Below are 22,515 nucleotides of genomic sequence, written 5' to 3' on the forward strand. Positions count from 1 at the left end.
TCATAAATTTAAAATGCTTGGCCTGCAGCATCTGGCACTTGGTCAGAGCTCAATAAAAGAAATGTTAATTTGGCCCTAATTTTGCTGCCCAGAGGGATCTGGGCAAGGACTTCTGCAAACAATTTCAAACACACCAGTTTCATCTGGTTCCAGAAAGCTGGCCCCCAAAGTGGGCAGGGCAGAGGAGGCTGCCGGAGGAGGGCTCTGGAACTGATACAGTGAAGCAGTGAAAGGAGGGGGTGAGGCAAATGGGAAGGGCATGCCCAGGCTGGCTGGGTTCCAGAAAACAGGGAGAGGTGTAAGGTAGTGTAGGGTGAGGGTCTACAACCTGGATTCTTGTCCCACAAGGAAGCCTGAGTCCTGCCTGACTGGGTGATTGGAGGGATGACTTAGAAATAGTTCCAATAACCTTCCATGCAGAAACCAAAAATCAGACCATACTGCACCCCCAAGCAGGGTGGGGACACCCTGGGCTGGTTTCCTGGCCCTTCTGCTATCTTTTCAGAACCTTCTCCCTGTGCCCCAGCACTCCAGTTCCCCTCACTCCAGCATGGCCCACTCTGTCCCAGCTCCTAGGGCTGGGGAGGGTTGGCCATGGGAGCCCAAAGCTCCCTTCCTCAGCAGGGCCCAGAGGAGGTCCCCTTGAATGCAAAACACAAAGGGTTAACTTTGGCAAGTCCCTCTGCCCCAGGGGTGGGTATGTAAATACATTCAGGCACAGGACCCCTGGCAAAGAAAAAGCTGCAGCCCTCTTGGCCTCTTTCCATAGCTCCTCCAGGTCCAGGCCCAATGGATCCACCCAAGCCCCTGGCCTGGGTCAGAAACAGAATTAGACAAGGGGAGTTGGGGGCGCTCCCAAACTCTCCACTCCCCCAAAGGGTCTGGGATTGACCATGTGGTAGATGAATTTTTTAAAAAGGAGCTCCCAGCCCCCCAATCTCCATGGGGGGGCTGGGAGCTTCTTGCTAGAGTGGGTCTCCACGCCCTCTCTTGGGCCAGCCCTTGCCCCTCTCTCTCAGCCCGGATGGGAGGAAGACAGAGGTTGTGTGAAAGAATGACAGAGGTGGGGAAGGTGAGTCAGGTGTGCCCTCTCAATGTGCTGGCAAGGAGGCAGGAGCAGGCCCTGGAGGAGGAGGAAGAGGGGAGGCCCCTCTTTCCCTCGGGTGGGGGCACAGGTGATGGTGGAACAGATCTAGGTGGCGTTGATCTCCACCCACCTGACCCTCCATGCAACCTTGAACTTGCAGCCCAGGTGGACACTTATGGATAACCCACTTGTGTCTTTTCCAGGAGGAAATGGCAAAATGACATTTCCCATGACCCAGCTTGGAGGGAAATGGCTTCTACGTCTGGTTCCCTCCAGGGCCCCCAGGTCATGCTGCTTCTCCACTCCCTACCCTCCCGACACTGAGCCGCTCCACTTCCAGCTGGGACTACTCAGGACTCCCCTGACCAACAAAGGGGGTCTGCCTAATCCCCCAAGAGAGGATGTTAGGCTCTGCAGACGAACACTGCAGATGGTTCGCCCTGCCCCTGCTGGTCCCAGCAGGTGCCCACACAGGTGACCCTTGCAAGCGATTGCTGGTCAGGGCAGCTCTGCCTGTGCACTGGTCAACCTGGGCACGTCTGGGCCTGCTGACCCTGCACTGTGTCCTTCTCAGCTTCAGGGGTCCGTGGGAACACACCTCCTGGGTGTTTGGGGCCTGGCTCTGCGCACACCTCCTCACGCGCAGTTTTCCTGCACCCATCCCAGCCTTGGTCATGCTTGTATGCTGTGGGCACCTGCTTCCCGGCCTCATCTTTCCTGACCAAACGTCACAAATAATCACAGCCTTTGGCTCCACACACCCTCTCCTCAGCCCTGGGAGCCCCAGTCATCATTCCATCCCATCTTGTGCCAGTTACCTTGTCCCAGTCGACCACTTTCAGCTTTGGCTCCAGCGCCGGGTCTGTGTTCTGAGTGTTCGCAGAGGCTGCAGCCTCGATCTCCATGGCACCCTGGAGGAAGAAGGTGCGGGCGATTACTTACAGCGGGCGAGGGCAGAGGGCCCCGAGCCGCCCGCACCCGTGCCCGCGGTGGGGCAGCCAGGAGTGGTGAGCCCCGTGGCAGGGCAAGGTGGGCGAGATCACGGACACTGAGAGCATTTTGAATGCAGGTAGACAATGATGTGTGTGTGGTATTAGTCTTTCTGCATTTTTTTTGCAGAAAAAAGTAATTTCTGCAAAAACAAGAGGCAGGAAGATCTGGGACAGAAAAGGAGCAGCAGAGAGACTGTAGGGAAATGAGCTGTCAGTGGGAATGCTCTGGGCAAGGAGGTCCCCAGCAGCCTCCCTCCTGTTCCCTGGCAGGTGTCACGCAGAGGGACTCACTGTGCCACTCCCAATGACTCCCCTCCCTGGTAATTCCACAGAGCCGGTGGGTCACAGGCTGGGCCATCTAGGTCCACGTGCCCACAAGAAAGAGAGGCAGCAGAGAGCGAGGGAGACGGTCCCTCCAGGAACTCCCATGTGTGGGTCAGTAGCCACACATGGGTGAGACTGGCAGACGAGTGCCCAAATGGGCTCAAGGTCAAATCACAGCAGCAAAGAGGCAAAGTCAGAAGGAAATAGAATGTACTAGGCAAGTCACATGGCCCCAGCTGGCCCTGATGTCACACAGGGTGAGGCTGGAGAGGGCAGGCTGGCATGTAGCTAAAACTCATGCTTCCTTGCAGGAAGGGTGGGGGGAACCACTTGTCATGGGGGGCCTGCCCTCTGAGCCCCTGTGACTAAAGGACACCATGGTGCTGGTGGCCATGGAGGATACCTTGGAAGCTGGGCATTGGCAGGAACCAGGAGACTGAGCAGCCAGTTGGGGTTTCTATTGTCATAATTCTTACATTTCGGCTTCTAAGTGAACCGAGAGAACCTGACAGCGACAGTGATGCTGGCATTTTCTGGGAAAACCTAAATAAAGCCATTTTCATGGTCTTGCCTTGGTCTGAGTATCTCAGTATTTTTAGTCTGTGTCACCATGTGTTGTTGTTTTTAAAAAAAGCATCTCTGATGACTCTTAAGGACAAAGAAGAGTGGACTTTATAGCATATCATACAATGAAACTCCTTAAGTATCCAATATAAATGTCATATAATAATCTTGCCCCTCCTAATTCTTTTCTTTTTTTTACGGGGGAGAGTGCGAACACAATCCCCCCTTCTAATTCTATTCCACCCTCGAAATACCACAGAGAGCCCCTGACCACCAAGTTCTTGATTCTCCCTCCCTCCTGAATAGTTATTTTCTCCTGGTCACCCCAAGCCCTTTCTTAAGTAGGATAATCCAATCCTCTGTGCACCCAGCCCCACTTATTGCAACTCCATCATCTCTCAACAAAACAAAAGGCTCATTTTGGGGCCTGCCCAGCCCAAGCAGGGGAAGGGTTCTCACATATATTATCTTTTAATGGGTTTTATCTGTGTTACACTTTTTAGACATCCCTGCATGGCAGACACAGATCTGTTTTGGGCACATCCACCTAAACAATCACTGGAAGCAGAAGAAAGGGTGGTCGCCTCTGGCCCTGGGCACAGCCGTCATCTACGCAGCCCATTTTCTGCTCACTGCAGTCTGGACTGTTTTCTTTCTGGGTGCTCGCGTCCTTGGCTCAGCTGGCTGCCTCAGGTTTGCAGGGATTGCTCCTGGTCCCTTCCCTCTAGGACTGTACAAGCTCTTTCTTTTTCACTGGCAGGACTATACACACCTGCAGACAGCTGGTACCCTCACCCCCTGCCATGAGCTTTTCCCCAAGATCCTCTTAGGACAAGACAGGGTCTCTAAGCATAGGGGTTGGTCCCCGTTCCTCTTCCAAAGCAGGTGTGATGGCACCAGTGCCAGAAGGGCTCCGCCTCCTTTGTACAGGATGCCACATGTCAGGTCACGGGAACCGAGCTCCCGTTGGCCCTTTGGCAGCCATACCGCATGGTTCATTCACTGAGCACAGGGCCACCCGAAGCTTATTTCACGGGCTGCTGCTGCTGGCACCGTGTGGAGAGCATGTGTGCTCCAGACAGTGATATGGGCCCCCCGGAGGGCCACAAAAGATGTGTGAGGAAGACTGGGGCTCAGAGTGGTGATGAATGGGAAGTACTGGGCAGTGGGAGGTGGAGAAAACCTGAGAAATGGGGTCAGCGAGGGGAGTTTGCAGGGACGGGAAGCCTGGCTCCCTACCGGTCTCCTCTATTTTTCAAGTCTTTCCCCTGCATTTCCAAACTCCTCTCCTGTTAAGCCCTTGGATTAACCCTAACATTGCCCTCTAGCCAGCAGGGATGATTTTCCATTTTCTAAACATGCCTTGCATTTTCCTTCTCAAATGTCAGTTACCCTGTCTGGGACGATGACAGAGGTTAATATTCATGATGCTTACTCTGTGCCTAGCCTTTTAATCTTCACAACTGAATGAAGCAGGCAAGATTATTACCCCCGCTTGACAGATGAGGGGACCCAGGCACAGGGCAGTCCCACAGCTAGGGAGAGGTTGGACTCCAGAATATTCTCTCGACCGCCATGCACATCTTCCTTAACCACTCCAGCCAGAAATATCTCTTCATTTTCCAACTTTGAGAAAATCATACTTTCTGTGTCTCTCACGGTGACAGTTGGTGTGTACAATTTCCTGCCCCTTGTCGTCTTTGGGTGTTTGGGTAGCTATCTTGTCTATCCAGTGGTGTTACAGATTCCAATAGGGCAGGAAACTACTGCTTCCTTTTCTCAGGGTGCCTAGGAGGGGCTCTGGATGCTATGAGGTGCTCCATTCACATTTCCTCAGTGGACCATGTTTTAGTGCTAGATCTTTGCAAAATAGCCATCAACTCCTGCAGTGCTGTGGGCTTGGCTGCTGGGGACGGAGCCCCGAAGCTCTGCAGGGCACGTGCTTCTTGGGAATAGAAAACAAATGGGTGGGCACGTTTGCTTAGATGAGAGTGGTGGTCCAGGATGCTGAACACACCCTCTTAGAACATCCCTCTGGGCTGGACAGGGCAGTGCCCAGAAACAAGGGTCAAAATTCCAATAATTTGGGCCATATATTCTCAGTGCCCTTTGGCTTAGTACACAGGATAGACATGAGCAGAACTAAAAGTACATTAAACTGATACAAGATTGCCAGCATTTTATTTTGCCAAATAAAAATATTTCCTAAACTACACATCATCAGCATTTCATAAATGAAAGGAAGTTTTGCCCTGGCTGGTGTGGCTCAATTGGTAGGACTGTCGTCCCATACACCAAAAGGTCATGGGTTTGATTCCCGGTCAGGGCACATACCTAGGTTGTGAGTTCCATCCCCATTTGGAGCATGTGAGGGAGGCAACTGATCAATGTTTCTCTCTTACATGGATTCTCTCTCTCTCTCTCTCTCTCTCTCTCTCTCTCTCGTCTCTCTGCCCCTTTCCCTCTCTCCAAAAATCAATGAAAAATGTCCTCAGGTGAGGCATAAAATAAGAGAAAGAACATTTTAATACCAAGTAGGTAGGAAATGCACACTTTCAGAGTAAAAGTCAGTGCTTCCCAAGGAAGAGCAGTTGGCAACTTTACATTGACATAAAAATAAAAAAAGATTCTATTTAAAAATATTAATGTAAAAAAATTACACTCCAAAATTTCCTTTCATGAGCATGAACTGTACGTCATTGTTTTTTTGGTTCAAGGTGGCTGGTGTGGGGCTCTCTAATTTATGGGTAACAGGAAGTAGACCAAACGCTCTCTATGTTCCAGTTCTAAGGTTTTACTTGAAAAATTACTAAGAATCCAGTTTTGCAGAGAGATGTTGGCTGAAATCGGAAACACTACTTTTGAGGTTTTTTCCTTCAACTGGAAATATTCCAGGTGAAGTGAGGGACGTGGAGGAGCCCCAGGGTTTTCTACCTCCTTTCCGGGAGCAGCTCACAGGCTGGCATCCCCAGCACAGAACAGTGAGGGATGCTCTCAAGACAGCTGTCCCTTTCCATACAGTCTGTCAGTGCGTTCTTCCACTCGGCACACATGGCAGCACACACAGTCCGCATCCATGTTTTCCAATGTGGCATAATAGTCACTGCAAGCACACACCACAATTTATTTAACCAGTCCCCTACTGATGAGCATTCAGGTTGCTTCGTGTCCTTTCCTGTAATTAGCAATGGGAAAGTAAGCGTTCTCAGACAAACATTTTGGTGCATCTGTGAACCAGCACCATTGGGGGTGCGCTGCCCACAGGGGATGAGGGAAAGAGGGGAGGAAGAGAGGCAAGTAGGGGTCACTTTCTCCTGCCTCTTCCTCCCCCCTCCTGCTGCCCCGGCTGAATCACAATTTAAAAGTCCTGGAACCACCACGCAGCCATGTCATGGGTGACGGGCTTTTGGCAAATAAATTCCCAGACTGACCATATAAACAAGGTGCTTTTTGGGTGGCCTCTCTAGGACCACACCCCTCCCTGGCAGAAGCCCAGGTAATTAGTCACAAGACTGGACACACCTCCAGTCCAGGAGGAGACTTCAAGGAGAGCCAGAGTGCGCGCAGCACGGTGGCACCGCCAGTAGCAGAAATGCCCTCAGGTATGAGGAAGTGTCCTCTGGCGCATCTTTCATTGACTATTTTTCTCGAGTCTAGCTGTGAGCTTTCAAAGGGTCTAATAACCTTCTCCACATGCAGACAGGACAAAGACCCTTCTGAAGACAGTCTCCCATTCCCACTAGGGGGGTTGCTCATATCTGAACCTGGAGGGGAGGGGCGGGGGGTGTTCCAGGATTCGAGTCCTGCTGGGAGCCGCCACGCCACACACTGATCTGGGCCACGTTTTCCAGACTTCCAGGCCCTGGTGTTTATTTTATAGTTGAGCCAGGCTCACCCTTGAATTCCACAAGCAAACACCATGCATGAATCAGACGTGTGTAAAGGTCATTCCTGGGAACTAGGGTACTACTCAAACATTAAAAGGCTTTGGAAAAAAGTTTCTTGGAAACTTCCACAATGCATTATTTAAAAGACTCGCCTGATCCTGGAAGCAAGCCAAAGAGAGCTTTAAAAACCAAAAAGCATCAGAAAGCGAAGACGATGTGTACTCTTTTCCAGTATTTGAAAATTGTTCTGGGTGATGCCTTCGGGTTAAGTAAGTTTCAGTATTTTGGTAAGGGAAGGGAGTAATTCTGTGGTCAGACATACCAGTTTTCACAGGCATGGTCAGCCCAAGTATTCATGGGTGTGGCTGGAGATGGGGTGTCCAACCCACCTGTGTCAGGTGGCAGTTTTCTTAGAGGGTCCACCTGAGGGACATCAGACTGTCCTGGGGCAACAAGAATGGAGGTTAAGACCCACCCCTCATCCTGGGGCCTCCTGACTCCTCCATTCCTGGAAAGAAGGCTGGGGGGTGGCTAGGAACATTTGTGTGGTCAGGCCCAAGGCTGTTTGGAGGAAGCCTGTTGAGTCTAGCAGGGTAACGCTAGAAACATCTGGCTCTCCTTGCACATTTCCCTGTGACTGTCTCCCAAGCTAGAACATAAGCTCCATGAGGGTACAGACTCTGGCTGTCTTGCTCACTGTTAGGTCCCCAGTAGCTGGCACAAGATCAGCATCAGTACTCAAATACTTGCTGAATTATCATTAATGAATAGATGGTGGCCTGTTTAACCGCTGGAGGCCCTTGGCCTGGAGAGGCCACCAAAGTGGGGGCAGGACAGGCAGGAAGAGAGCTGCTGACACCTTCCAAAGGCTGTGTGGTCTTGGAGAGAGAAGGAAGTTGGGGAAGCAGGCACTGCCCATTCTGAGCTGAGAATCAGTAGACCTGCTGGGCCATGTGGTGGGAGCGGCGAGGAAAGCATGTTGACCTCTTTAGCTTCCCCGCCCCCATTCCCCATCCCCCGCCACAGCACAAGCCACAGGGAGAGAAGCCAGAGAAACAGGATGCCGACCTTAGCTTCTCCCAGCACAATGCCAATTCCTGGCTGGTCACGAAGCATTACTTCCTCTCAGGTCAGCCCTCTCATGGAGATGGCCCTGTTGACACCACTGCCCCTCCTCCTGGGTTCCATCCTCACCTGCCTCTCTCACACTGAGTTCAGCACCCCAGGCCCAAACTTAGAGCACCCAGGAGTTGTTCCCTGTCAGATCTCTGAGATTCCAGCCAGTCTATGTAACACTCCTGTCCCTGAAGGAGGCAGTCCTCACTCAGGGCCACTGGGGGCAGGGGGAGAATCCAGGGTCAGCATCTAGCCCTAGATGCTGCAATTCAGGACACAGTTCTCATCCAGGCTCCATTACCAACAGGCCATGGGCCCTGAGGATCTTCCTCCTGGAACGAGAAGTCGCTTCTCTCTGGCAGGGGCACCCCAAGTTCCTGCTCTGTCCTCAGAGATTGGGCAGATGACGCCAATGAATCAGGCAGGCAGGGTGTGTTACTTAATATGGACTCATTTTGTTTGCATAATAAACATGTAGGAATATTCATCTCACAACGAAAGATGCTCACATTCATTTTCCTTAAAACACGAGACACCAAGAAACAAAAAACAAAGCCATGAGTTACCCTTTTTCTAGAGATGTTGGTACAGAGTGAAAAAGATGGAAGCCCAGACTGCACCCACATGGGCGAGCCAGACCTGCGGGTCAGCTGTACCAAGACCCTTGTTATCCTGAATCCTAGCACCTCATGACGTGACTTACTTTGATAGGGTCATTGCAGATGTAATTAGTTAAGATGAGGTCATTAGGGTGGACCCTAATCCAATGTGAATGGTGTCCTTATAAAAAGGGTTAATTTGGACACAGAGACACACACAGAGAAGGACATATGAAGATGAAGGCAGAGATTGGGTGATGCAGCTACGAGCCAAGAAACGCAAAAGATTTCCAGGAGGCCAGTAGGAGCCAGGGGGAGGCTGCAACAGATCCTTGCTCACCGCTCCCAGAGGAAACAACCCTGTGGACACCTTGATCTCAGACTTCTTGCCTCCAGACTGTGACACACACATTTCTATTGCCTTAGCACCCAATTTAGGGCACTCTATTATGGCAGCCCTAAGATATAAACTAACAGTCTCCCCTGGGATCAAGACACAGCCTCAGAGAGAGAAGGAATTCACCCAGGAGAGAGAACAACCAAGGGAGGCATCCAGGGAGATGTAAAGACCAAATTCTGCCTCTCCTCTGATGCTGAAGGGGTGTCAGAAACTGGGATCTGGTCATCAACACAGCCATCCTACCAGGCCCCCAGTGGCAGCCCACTGGTACAGCTCCTAAAGGGGGGGCATTCAAGTACCCCCCTCCCTAGCCCACTGTTTCCTGTCCAGGAGCTGGGTGGCCTTGCTCCCCTTCTTCCAGTTTTCCCTGTGCTGTGTGTGGGAGGCAGGTTGAACTGGGGGGTCAGGCAAACTGCAGCACTTAGCGTCTTGGCCTATTTTGTACCAGCCTCCCACCTAGCCATGTGGCTTCTGGGACAGCCGTGCCATCTCCCTGGTGAGTGTCATTACCACCCTGACATCTCATTGATATCAACACAGTTCTCTCTGAGAGATTGGCAAGAGGTGTTCCACAGACGGGGAAACTGAGGCACAGGGGGACCAAGTCCCTAATTCAAGGACTCTCAAATGATTGCTGGGAGAGCCAGACAGGAACCCCCTTCCAGTGCATCCTTGCTAAGACTTCCTGTGCCCTCCTCTGCCCCCTCTGGAGGACCCACCGGGGGCCCCAAGCCCTAGCGTGGACTCTGCTTTAGACCCAAGCCTTCCTCCAGTGCCCAGAGAGGATTTGCTTGGAGGGTACACGAGGGGGAGAGAAAAGAGAAGGACAACAGAGAGCCTGCACTCTGCACGGCAAACAAACAAGCCGCCCACAGAGGCGGTGAAAGGAGGCAGTGTGCTGGGGGGCGGGGGCTGCGGGGGGCGGGGGCGCCAGCATAAAGGAATGTTGTTCGGGAAAGCCAGGGCTGGGCACCGAGGGATGGACAGATGGCCTTTTATGCTGAAGCCCGGGTCTGGCCTGAAAACCCCTTTTCTGAAATGAGATGGTGCCCTAGGCCCTGTGTCCAGCTGCCACCAGCCCATGGAGCCCCAGAGGAAGGTGGGGGCTCGGGGTGTCCCGGCACACCTGGGCAGCACAGGCCCTGGGCAGGTGGAAGGGGCAGGTGGGGGGCGGGCGGAGAGGACCTTGCGGGAGCCAGAGCTGCACCTAGTCTTCCTTGGCGAAAAGCCTCTGTGTTAAGCCCACCTCTGAGGCTCCCAGGGAGCACACTCCTCAGAGCTGGCTCTTTTCAGTAGCCAGAAATTTGGGGCTAAAATGAGGATAGCGGGAGCTGCTTTTTTCCCTTTCTAGTAAATCAGAAGCCAGGCCCAGCCAGGTCCTGTGGCCTATCCTATCCTTAAGACATTTAAAATAAACCCTGTGCGTAAAAGCAAAACAAAACAAACAAAAAGACAGAAGTCATATATGGCTAGTGACAAACCACAGAACCCCCCCAAGCACAGACGCTCCTCACCTGCCCACAGTGGCTGCAAGGTGACTAGCTCTGCCAGCCTCTATCCCAGTGCAACCAGTAGGAAGAAGAAAGAAGAGGAAATGAGTAGGAAACTTATGCTCAAGGTGTGACCAACTTCTCCTGCTCAGGAGATGCAGGGAGCTGGACGGAACAAGACAGTCAGTCCCAGTCTCCTGGGTCCCTGACATCGGCTCCCCGTGGAATTGGCATTGCCTCTACTCATGAAATGAGCCCCCTGGATGACGTCACCGGCAACCTCATCACTGAAGCAGAAGCCAGCAGAGGTGGGCAATTCAGGACATCAGAAAAGGGGGCCAGTGGGTTGAAAATATGACATTACCACTCAAAACTCGCCAGAGTGCGCCCACAGGGTTTCAGACTGTTGACCTGACTCTACCAGATCCTGCCATGGACTGTCTGCATCCACACAGATCCTTCCCTCTCCAGCCTCTAACCTCACATGAGGGCACCATTCCAGGAAGCCACCAACAGCCAAGAGGACACATGGTTTTTTTCCTAATGAAAGCCTGCTCTGGGATTTGGAGCAGCCTGAGGGGACAATCCCAGCTGGGAGCCGAGGATTGGGGGTGTGACCTGGGCTTGGTCTGGTGGGCAAGGGGAGCTCTCTGAGGCTTACCTCCTGGGTCCTGCCTCACAGTCTCTCCTGGCACTACAGTGGTAGGAGGGGTGGGGGTGGGACCGGAGCTTCAACTCTGATGAGCAGCTCCCGCAGTGTGCAGCAAATGAGTGCCTGATCTTTTTAGAGTTGATGGCACATTTCTAGACAGTGGGCTCTCAGGATTTAGACCTCAAGGCACCACAGGTAGGCTGATGGAATGTGCTATCCACAGGAAAAAATACTTAAGCCACCTAAAATATATTATCTCCTCCCTGACCCCAACCTCCGTAATAAAAAAAGTTTTAGATCTATTGTGGGACACTCTAATTTGGAAGAATTACCCTCAAAATACTGTATTTTGCTGTTTTTTTAAAGGAAAAACAAGAGCATTGATTTACAAATTACCTCAAATATCACTATTACAGAAACAACATTCCTAAATTTTCCTTTTTAAGTCTAATGATTTTAAAAAGAAAAATAATTGTTCCATCATTGTTTACAAAATGGCAAATGGCTATATAGTCAAAAACAATAGAAGTCACGGAACTGTTCTGTAAACAAAACACTAATAACAAACAAAAACAACCTGCTGTACACCTACTAATTCTTTGTCCTGATTCAGAAATATGGATTCAATCAATTCCGTCTTCCCCGGCCAAGACATGGAATCTTCTCCCATCAGCAGTTGAGGATGTTTCTGTTCATAGCGATTGCTGGTTTGGCGGGCTCATCTCATTAGCATGGTTAGTTCTAGAAGACAAGGCTGCTGCACTCTAAGCCTGTGTCTTCGTTTCTACTCTCATTTAGCCTGACAACTTCCAAACCCATTGCACATTTCTTTTCTGTTTTTAAATAGTGTATTGATTTTTAGAGAGAGAGGAAGGGAGAGAGATAGAAACATCGATGTGAGAGCACAACCTTGATCGGCTGCCTCCTGCACAACCACCACTGGGGGTTGAGCCTGCAACCTGGGCATGTGCCCTGACTGGGAATCGAACCAGCAACCTTTCAGCCATTGCACATTTCTTAAACTACCCAAGTCTCTACAGTGAGCCCTAGAACTGGTATCTCCTTGTAAGCTATTGCCTATAGCCACGTTTCATCCTCAGTAAGCCCCATATTTATTCTTGTCACTATAATGGTGCTTCAGCTCCAGGGGATGATGTCCTTGAACAACCCCAGGGCAAGTGTCCTTCTGGGTGGTCAGTGTCTCTCTGACACGGCCACAGGTCAGGGACATCACTGAATATATAATCCGGTGTGGTCAAGCAGAGAGGACAAGAAGGAGTCATTGTGAATGACGTGAATGACACAGGGACCCCAGCTTCCTGGACCAGAGCCACCCAATTAGGATGCTGTTATCCCAGAGAGAAATGCTCTGTGACTCTGGGCCACAGCTCTAGACCATCACTGTCCAACAGAACTCTGGGCAATGATGGGCGTGTTCTTATCTGCACTGTCCGACATAGCAGCCACTAGCCACGTGTGTCTACTGGGCACTTGGAATGTGGCTAGTGTGACTGAGGGACTGAATTTTAATTTCATTTCATTTTAATTAAATTTAAATAGCCCCGTGTGGCTAGTGGCTACCATATTGGAAAGCATAGCTCTGGACTCATGTATTCAACCACTATTTGAAATCTCCACCTGGGAGTTCCCTTGGTACCTCAAACCTAATGTGGCCCCAGTGAAATCTGCCCCATTCTGAACCTGGGCTCCCAACCCAGTATTCATCATTCCCATAAATCAAACAATCCTGTTGCTCAGGTCAAAACCCTGGCATCAACATCTTTTTCGCTTACTCCCAACATCTAATCCATCAGCAAGTTGGTTCTACCTCCAAGACATTTCCATTTTAATCTACTTCTTTCCATCCCTATGGCCACCCATCCAGGCTACCTCCTGCCTGGACAACAGGAATGGCTTCTTAGCTCTCTTCCTGCTTCCACCCTTGACCCCCTTCAATGTACCCTCCACATGGCAGCCAGAACAAATTAAAAAATAATAGATTAGTTTTGTCAGTCTTCCACTTAAATTCCTCCAACCCATTCTCAAAATAAAATCTAACCCCCCCTACAATGACCCATGCAGGGCTCCTGCTTACCTCCACACTTTATCCCATACCACATTCCCCTAACCCACAATACTCCAACAATACTAGAGCCTCCTTTTGGATTCCTGATGTCATATCCAGAGCCTTTGGTATACACAAGTCTTTAAAGATTTCTTTTAAAAAAATAGTAGAAAGTGAAAGTAAGAACGTGGTATTGGGGATACAAGTATTCCCTATTCCCTCTGCCTGGAATGTTTGTTTGTTTTTTAACCCAGTTCTTCTTATGACAGCTCCTTTTCATCCATTAGATGAAGACTTCTCTGATCTCCCTCATCAGAAGTGCAGCTGCCACTCTGTCACAGTCCCCTGTTCTAAAATAGATGATCTATTCTGTTATATATAATATATATACACGGACTATATATATGTATATGTATTATATACACACACAATACATATGTATATTCTGTAGTAGCTCTTGCCACTACCTGTAGTTGTCCCATCTGCCTCCCTCCCTCCACTGGCAGCTGTGCTCCATGAGGGCAGTGACCGATTGTTTTAATTCCCAGAGGAGACATCCACTATGCTTGTGGTTGAATAGAGGAAGGAACAGTGGGGAAAAGGTGGCAGCCCTGCAAGCCCCTGGCACCACCTGGGGTCTCTGCCAGCCTCACCTTTGGAGACTGTCCATCCCTGGCCAGGGTGAGTGTCCCAGGGCTGCCCTTTCCAGGTGAAGATGGAATGAGGGCAGCAGGTCGATGCAGACCCCACATGCCCAGGCGGGTGGAAGGAGCAACCCTGAGGGACTGGAATGTCAGCGCCGTCCAGCTCCACGGTCTTGCCCAACAGGGTCTGAGCACATAGGAACCAGGTTCTGAAAACATCCATCCTGATCACCTAACAGGAGTTGACCTTTTCTTAGCCAAAGCTGAGGCTGAAGGGGTTTGTAGTCATCCTGTTTCAGTTTAAGCTATACGTTCTGTTTTGCAAATCTCATGTGATCTCATTGCAGCCCCCCCCCCCCCAAAAAAAACCAACCAACCCTGCAGAGAAGAAGGAAGCCAAGACTGGGAAAGGTTAAATGATTAACACAAGGTCACACAGCCAATGAGATGCAGAGCTAGACCCAGAGTGCTGTCTCAGGGCTGCAGATCCCAGGCTCCTTCTCTCTTGGGGGACAGTGGAACAGGGTTGGCTACCATTCAATGCCCGCTGCACACCTGCTCTGCACCAAGTCCCACACTGGGTGTTTGGGATGCTGATCTTTGGAAATCCCGAGAGATCTGCCCACTGAGCCACTTTCAGTGCCTCTGGTTTTCCATCTCCAGTTTCCCTCTGCCCTTAGCCTTCTAGAACAGAGGGCTGTAGACACTGGTGCTGCTGACTCACACAGAGTGCTTGTTAAAAATACACATTTCTGGGGTCTTGTTTCCAGAGATTCTGATTTTATTGGTTTGGGGAGGTTCCCAAGAATCTATTTATACATATATAATTATAATATATAAATCTTTATCCTAATTAATTCTTTAATTTAGTTACATGTGTTTTTCCCCTACTCAAATGAAACATCAAACTTTTCACGTCTTCAATATTGGAATCTCTGTCAGTTCTAGAGTCATTTTTCTGAAATATAACACAGTTCTCCAGAGCACCTTCCTGAAGACACAGGCAGAGACTGAAGTGCTGAATCTGTAAGCTGAGGATTGCTGGCCACGCCAGAAGCAAGGAAAGAGGCAAGGAACAGATTCTCCCTCAGAGCCTCCAGGAGCAACCAACCCTACTGACAGCTTGAGTTCAGACTTCTAGACTCTAGAACTGTGAGAGAATAGATTTCTGTTGTGTTAAGCCACCCAGTTCCTGGTACTTGGTTACAGCTGCTCTAGGAAGTGAATCAATATCACTTGAAATGTGATGCCTTGCTGCACACATCCATTCACGTGCTGTCGCTTGCTTTATTTTATTTTCCACTCATCCTTTGAGAACATATCTGTGAGTGATGTCCACAATGCAACTGCTTGGTATTCTTCCCAACATTTTATTATGAAAAAGTTTAAACATACAGTCAAGTTGAAAGAATCTCCCCTTGAATACTTGTATCCCCAATACCACATTCTTACTTTCACTTTCTACTATTTTTTTAAAAGAAATCTTTAAAGACTTGTGTATACCAATATCTAACTCTAGCAGTCATGATGTCACATCCTTAAGAGTGATTACTAATATGTATTAAATGTGTTTGCTTCTGTTGAAAAAAAAAAGGGTATAATTTCATATCATAAAAATTGCCAGTCTTCCGGGTTCAGGGAGAGGGGAGGTAGAAGAGGGGATAGAGGGGGTGAATTACCAGTCCTAAAGTGTGTGGTTTCATAAGTTTTGACAGTTACATGTCTCCTTGTAGCCAATGCCCAAGCCAAGATGTAGAACATTTTCATCATCCCACCAGACCTTAGGAATCTGTTTTAATAAGCTGCTCATTCAGTTATGATGAAAGGAAGGTGAGGGGGTAAGTATGCAGTTCCCTTGGCCAGAAGAACAAGAAGTTTGAGATTTACAGGGCTTTGCAAGAGAGGTGCCAGGTTCCCTGTTAGCAAACACCGGCTGCTTCCCTGCTCTGTTAGCCTCCGGCTGTTCACACACGCAGAGAACCTGACCTGCAGGCACCTCCTCCAAACCGCAGGCTGTGGACACAGTGCAGGAAAGGTACACAGGACCCATGGGCATGCTGAGTTCCAGCAGCAAGGCTGCTTCCAGCTGCTCCCTCCTCGCCCCTCCCCACCCTGCATTCCCCAGTGAAATCCCTACCATTCCATGACCGCTTGGACACCCACTTCGGACCCTCCCATGAGCTTGCTGGCTGGGGCCTGTCGCCTGCGTGGGCTTCCTGAGCTGCTTCCTCCATGTTCCAGCCATAGGACCTCAGGGTCAGGGTGTGCCAGGCAGCCTCAGCCCCTGAAAGTCAGACTCACTGTGTCTTCCCAAGGCCAGCAACATGGCCCAGAAATTACACTCAGCTCCTGTCCTGCCCTTTACTTTCTCTTAATGGAACAGGTGGGAGCAAAATCCTGGCTGCAGTGGAACAGAAGGAGAAAAAAGCCCAATGGCCAAAACGTAATAAAAAATGAGTAATTTCATTGAGAAAGAACAGAGTCCAAAAATAGACTAAAATATATCTGTGAATGATTGATCTGTGAGAAAGTGTTTTTAAATCAGTGGGGAAAATGGATTATTCCATACATCTACTGGGATAACTAGTTGGTCATTTGGAAAAAATTAAACATAAAATCATCTCTATTTTGTTCCATATACCAAAAAAATTATAGGTAGGTAAAACATTTAAGCAAAAATAACAACAAAACATTAAGCATAAAATTATTGGCAGGATACTAAAATATTTTGTTTTTATGTATAAAATCTTAAAGTAGAGGTGGTCTTTTTAAGAATGATAAAACTTGATACCTTTTTCTACATGGAAATTTTAAAGGTTTAAATGGAGAGAAAACATTAAAGAAGTCAAAAGACAAATGAAAGCTAGTGGACAAACAGTAATATATATGATGGAAAAAAGGATACAAAAATGTCCTTTATATATAAAGAGTGATTATAAATCAATAAGAAAAAGATCCCCATGGTTTAACCTCATGCCTAAGATTTATCCCTAACGGGTATGCAGTGGAAACACTGGGCACCTGGAGACCCACATTCCAGGATCTCTCAGAGCTACTTTCTCATCTATGAAATGGGAGAAGTGACATCTGCCTCACCTACTTTAAGGGTTCAAAATAAAAATCTATGGGAAAATACTTTAAAAATGTAAATCGCTATACAAACTTAGGTGTGTTACTACTAGTTGTACAGGGATCATTGTTATACATGTGTTTTTGGATCTGAGTCCCTGAAGATTCAAATTGCAAAGGACCACAAAACTCACCCTAACATGCAGCTACTCATTCTTACACAAACACTGATCCCCCAAGTCCCCTCAGTCCACTGAGGCAAAGTGATGGTTGGGGCTGCTATCAATGCAACAAAATGAAAACTGACTGTAAAGTAAGACTGAAAATCAATGCAAAACTACAGAAAACTTTACGAAGTCAATGAGAGTGATAGAAAACTGTTTTACTCACAACTCTATTGCCAAACAAGGATCTGGCAGAGTTAACATGGAAATACGGGCAGTCAACAAAGGATGAGACCCTTCAAAAGACAATGACCTGTTTATCAAAGGATCAAGAGAGATCCTTAGCCCTTAAATACCCTCGCTAAAATGCCCCTCTTTATGACCATGCTGTGAACGGCCAATGAGACGTTGAGAATGTGACATTGTGCTTTCATACCGTTTTATCAGAAAAACCACCCGTGCACAAAACAACAGCCTTTGGTTCATCATTTGCTCAATTGATGAACTGGGGTGCAACTGCAATTTGAACTTTGCCATCCCGTTAAAATAAACTAAAGGCGTACGTTTTAGTTTTGTTTTTAAAGACAATCAATTACTTTCTCCCAACCCCCTGCCTCATTTTCCGTAACATTTTGGTCTTCATTTAGCACAGATTCACTTTATGTGACCTTTTATCCTAAGAGTCAAGGACTTTCCTACTTAGGTTCAAGGAACAAATGAATTTTTTATGACACCGTCTCCAACCCGCACAAGTCATTATATGTGGCATCCAAAGGGTCTTGCCTGAGGCAAGAGAAAGCGACCACGAAGTCGGATTGGCCGGGCCTTCTCGCTGGTTTACAGGGGCCGACACAAGATCGTGGGCGCTGTATTTAATCAGCCAGGGCAGGTGTTTCTGATTCCTCCACGGCAGCCAGTCCCAAGTGTGGGCCTTGAAGTGACTTTAAAATCTGAGGTCTTTCTTTGATCTTTATGGATAAATAATGCCAGTTTCATAGACTTTCATTATTGCATTAGGCTAGGGGCTACTTATTAACAAGTAAGTGGGTTATTATGGTCTATTAACATTTGGAATATATAAAACTAAAACTAGCCATTCCTAGAGATCCTTAAATACTCGGATCCCATTTTCCAATGGGAAATCTGAGCATCATGCAATCATAAGCAAAGTTAAAAAGGTTCTGTGTACATATTCAACATTAATGAAACAACTTTTCTATTTGGAAAACAACCAAACAGTTCTACAGGGCACAGACGAATGTAGAGAACTAGAATTCTGCTCCTTTTATTTATTTATCTTTTATTCCTCACCTGAGGATATTTTTTCCATTGCTTTTCAGAGAGAGTGGAAGGGAGAGAGAGAGGGAACTTCGATGTGAGAGACACCTTGATTGGTTGCCTAAAACCGAGGTATGTGACCTTGGCCAGAATCAAACCCGGGACCCTTCAGGCTGCAGCCGACACTCTAACCACTGAGCCAAACCAGCTAGGGCAGAACGCTACTCCTTTTAAATTCTATTCCTTTTAAAGGAGAAATTACGAACTGATTCACTTAGGTAATTATCAACCAAGTTTGCACAGATTGTGTGATTCACTTTAAGTGTGTAGTTACATGAATTTGCATCAACAGAATTACTGTCTATTAGTTTTCCTATAATAGGACTTTAAGACAATCTGTATGCATTGGAGTGCAAATATATTAAAACAAATTCCCCCAAATTTGCTTATCTGGTACCGCCACTTAAATACCTTGCAATATGCTATCAAGGCAAGGAAACAAAGTATTTGGATAATTGTTTTGGGGCAATGCTTCACAACAAAAATTCCTGCATATGAGGTTTCTATTTCTCAATGATAAACTTTATGAGTGTTGCTAGCATCAAGTTTGTTGTCCTCCAACTTTATTTTTCTGACCAAGCTCTTTTTCCATTGGCAAGCAAGAGCAGGTGGGGAGAATGACTTCTAATGAAGCCCTTCTAATTGCCCATCTTAGATGAGTGGCAATTAGAAAAATTGGTCTGTTCTGAGACTGCACACTTTAGAGAAATTCCCATGAAAAGACACAGGAAAGATTAAACAGAGCTGGAAATCCAGGCAACCCAGGTCCTGCCTGTGCATGTCATCCAGACATGTACAGCCACATGGGGACTGGTCACAGGTCTGAGAGCAATGAGGGTTCTCAATCGGTATTTTCTATGGTTAACTTCACTTCTATGTTGGTAGGGGACTCATGGGCAAGACTGAACTGCAGTAGCCTGGCATGGAAGATGTTTTGCCAACTCTCCCTCTCTGGCTGCAAATAACTGAGGGCAAAGGCAGAAATGAGTGACTCAATTAACAACCTCCCATCCTTTCCATCAACTCCGAACCCTTTTAGCTAACAAAGAAGAAACTAGAGGTTTTTTTACATTTTGATTCCTGAAGTATCTTGTGGGTGCTAACATTACTACTTTCCTTTTCAATTATGCACACATCTCAGTTTTCCAAGCAGCCCATTAATTCATTTATTCAAACATTAGTGCCTGTTGGCATGCCCCAGTGTGCTAGTGTGTCCTAGAGAAACCCAGATGAATCAGGCAATTCTAGTCTTTAGACAGTTTACATGTCAGTAGAGAAGACACATAGTGAAAATACAGTAAATGAGAAAGAACATTATGTGACTGTAGGTACAGGCAAAGTGCTATGAGAATTTGAAAGGAGAAAAACCAGTTCTAGATGGGGAAGTAAGAATCTGTGGAAGAAACAGCATTTGAACTTGACTTAAAGGATGTGGCAATAGGGAGCCATTGAAGACTTAGGAATACTGCTGTAACATAACCATGTTCTCTTTAGAAAAGTTCACAGGCAATGGGGTGCAGGAGGCACTGGCAGGAAGAGACCTGCCAGGAGACTGCTGCAATAATGAGCATAATGGTGCTCTGGCTAAAATAGGGTAGGAGTGGAGAGATGTCCTGGAGGGAAGACTAAGGAGGCTCACAAGGATCAGCATGTGGTCTGTCCAATCCATAGGCTTGGCTCTTTTCTATTTATTCCCTCTTCCCCCCGTCTATAGCCTGTGGATTACCTAGGACAGAGAAGGCAATGGAGACAGTTGCTGTTAAGAGTAAGGGAAATGCAGAATCTCCCAGACATAGTAGCAAGTGAAAGAAGCTGTACAGCAGAGTACACACTGTGTGATTCCATTTAAGCTTTGTGTACTTTTCTGGGAAGTGAGGGGCAAGAGAAACTAACGATGGAGACTGAGAAGTAATGACCATGGGTATAGGTCATGAGGTGGGTGGAATGATGCACCTCCTCCAAAGTCTGTGTCTCAATCCCTGGAACTTGGGAATATGTGTCACCTTACACAGCAAAAGAGACTTTGCAGATGTCATTAAGTTAAGGGGCCTTGAGATGGGGAGATTATGCTGGATTGTCCAGGTGGGCTCAGTGTACTCACAAGGGTCCTTGCAAATGAAAGAATGAAAGATGGAGGCAGGACAGAGTCAGAGAGGAAGTGACATGAGAGCAGAGGTCCGAGTGATGCGATTGCTGGCTGGGGCCACGAGCCAAGGAAAACAGGCAGGCTCTCAAAGCAGGAAAAGGCAAGAACACAGATTCTACCCTAGAGCCTCCAGAAGGAAGGATGCCCTGCCAACTCACTTTATACTTCTGACCTCCAGAATTGTAAGAGAGTATATTTGGGTTAAATCGCTAAGTTTGTGGTAATTTGTTTGAGCAGCAAGAGAAAACTAGTACAGGTGGAAAACCAAAAGGGTGGGGTATCCAGGAGCCAAGTGAGGAAAAGTATATCAAGAAGGGGACAGCGATCACCATGTTAAGAGGTGCTGCCAGGCCAGGTGACACAAGGTGAGAACTGACCACTGGCATTAGGTCCTGATGACCATGGCAAGGGCAGTTTCAGCACAGTGGTAGGTTTCAGAGGAAACAGGGTGCTTATTACCTGTCTCTCTGAATGAACGAAGACAGCATGTGGACCAACAATGAGTGTGCGTCATAAGAAAAATAAATACAGAAGGGGAAGATGGTGGATGCTGCTTGGGTGTCAGTTTGGGTTTTGTCCTGGGAATGTTCCCAACGATGACGACTCCCAGGTATTTCTGGAACTCTTGTTTGTTTCCCTTTATTTCTCCTAGAGAGTCCTAATTTCTGATCTTCCCCCAATTTGGGTCTTGAAGGCCCTTTTTTTACTGAATTCTGGAGTGACACCAGGGAACACTCCCAAAGCCTGTGCTTACCCTGGTGTCACATGGAACCACAATGACCTGGGTCCCTGGATACTCTACCCACTGGCCCCAGACTCATCCTCCAGATAAGACTCGCCTGGCACCACAGCAGGCCAGAGCTTGAAAGTCCCTGGCAGGTACCGAAGGATGATGATTGCTGATTGGCTAGGCAGGCTCAGTTGGGAAGCCCTCTTATAGGTGAAGCAAATCTCAACCCCCTTCAATTAGCAGGCTTCTCGCATTCTTAGTGCTCTACAGGCGGGGGACAATTTGGAAAGTTTCCCAAGCATCATTTTTAAAAACTGAATTCTCAGCTCAGGCAAGCTTTCCAAGTTGGGCTGTGCTCAAGATGTTCTGGAGCCTTGGACGGGGTGGGAACCCCAAGTCTTCCTGCACTTAGATCCCCTCCCTATCATCCATCCTCATTTAATTATTCAAGCCCTGAAGCTCTGGATGGTCAGATCCCAAAGCCTGGCAGAAATGCATGTGGCAGAATCTGGGGACTTCTTGGCCACTGTCCTGTGGGATTCGGACATGGCACCCAGAGACATTCAGGCATCAGCGTGACACCAACAGCAGTGGCTGGAGAGTGGAGGCCTGCCTTCCTCCAGGGTCTTCTCAGAGGGCTTTCTCTGGGGCGTGGGCAGGTGTTTGCCATGGGAGGACAGCTCCACGTCTGTGTGTGAGACGGGAAGTATGAGATGCCCTTTCACAGGTGTTAGCCTCCTAGTGGCGGGTTTCCGGTGAGGGAAGAATTCTGGTTGGACTGTGATGAAAGCTGTAGCTCTCTCACCAGGAAAATGCACAACCATGCCTTTTTACACACAATTTCATCTCTTTCAACAGTTCCAGAAAATGATCCATGAACACCAGGGTTAAGAAGCTTTGCTCCATATGTTTCCCAGAGTGTGATATATACTCCTTGATGACTTTAGGGGGGCATGAAGGTGAGCATTTCTTATTTTAATAGCTCAATATTTATTTGTGATTTCACTGGTATTATTGACTAGAGTGACTAAATGGTAAAATAAAAGGTGAGTCAAGTTAGTGATAAATATTAAATGAAACAGTTCAACTGGTATGCCAGTTCAGAAGAAATGGGCACAGTGATTCAGGGATGACTCAAGTCTGGGAAACACAGTACTTCTGGCCTTGGAAGGTTTGGACCCAAAGTTTTTCCTTTCCTATTTCTTTTTTTAATGTTGGTTTCAGCTCAATAAATAAACTTAGTGTCTC

General features: G+C 47.9%; 1 protein-coding gene across 1 annotated transcript in view; it reads right to left on the minus strand.

Annotated features, from left to right (window-relative positions):
• FA2H (fatty acid 2-hydroxylase) overlaps positions 1-22,515 on the minus strand; it is a 40,167-nt gene that overhangs the window by 14,264 nt on the left and 3,388 nt on the right. The window contains exon 2 of the mRNA XM_081118806.1: positions 1,906-1,998. Coding sequence (XP_080974932.1) covers positions 1,906-1,998 — 93 coding nt within the window. The remainder of the gene's footprint in view (positions 1-1,905; positions 1,999-22,515) is intronic.

Source organism: Miniopterus schreibersii (genome assembly GCF_964146895.1).
Source record: "Miniopterus schreibersii genome assembly, chromosome: 18".
Lineage (NCBI taxonomy): Eukaryota > Metazoa > Chordata > Mammalia > Chiroptera > Miniopteridae > Miniopterus > Miniopterus schreibersii.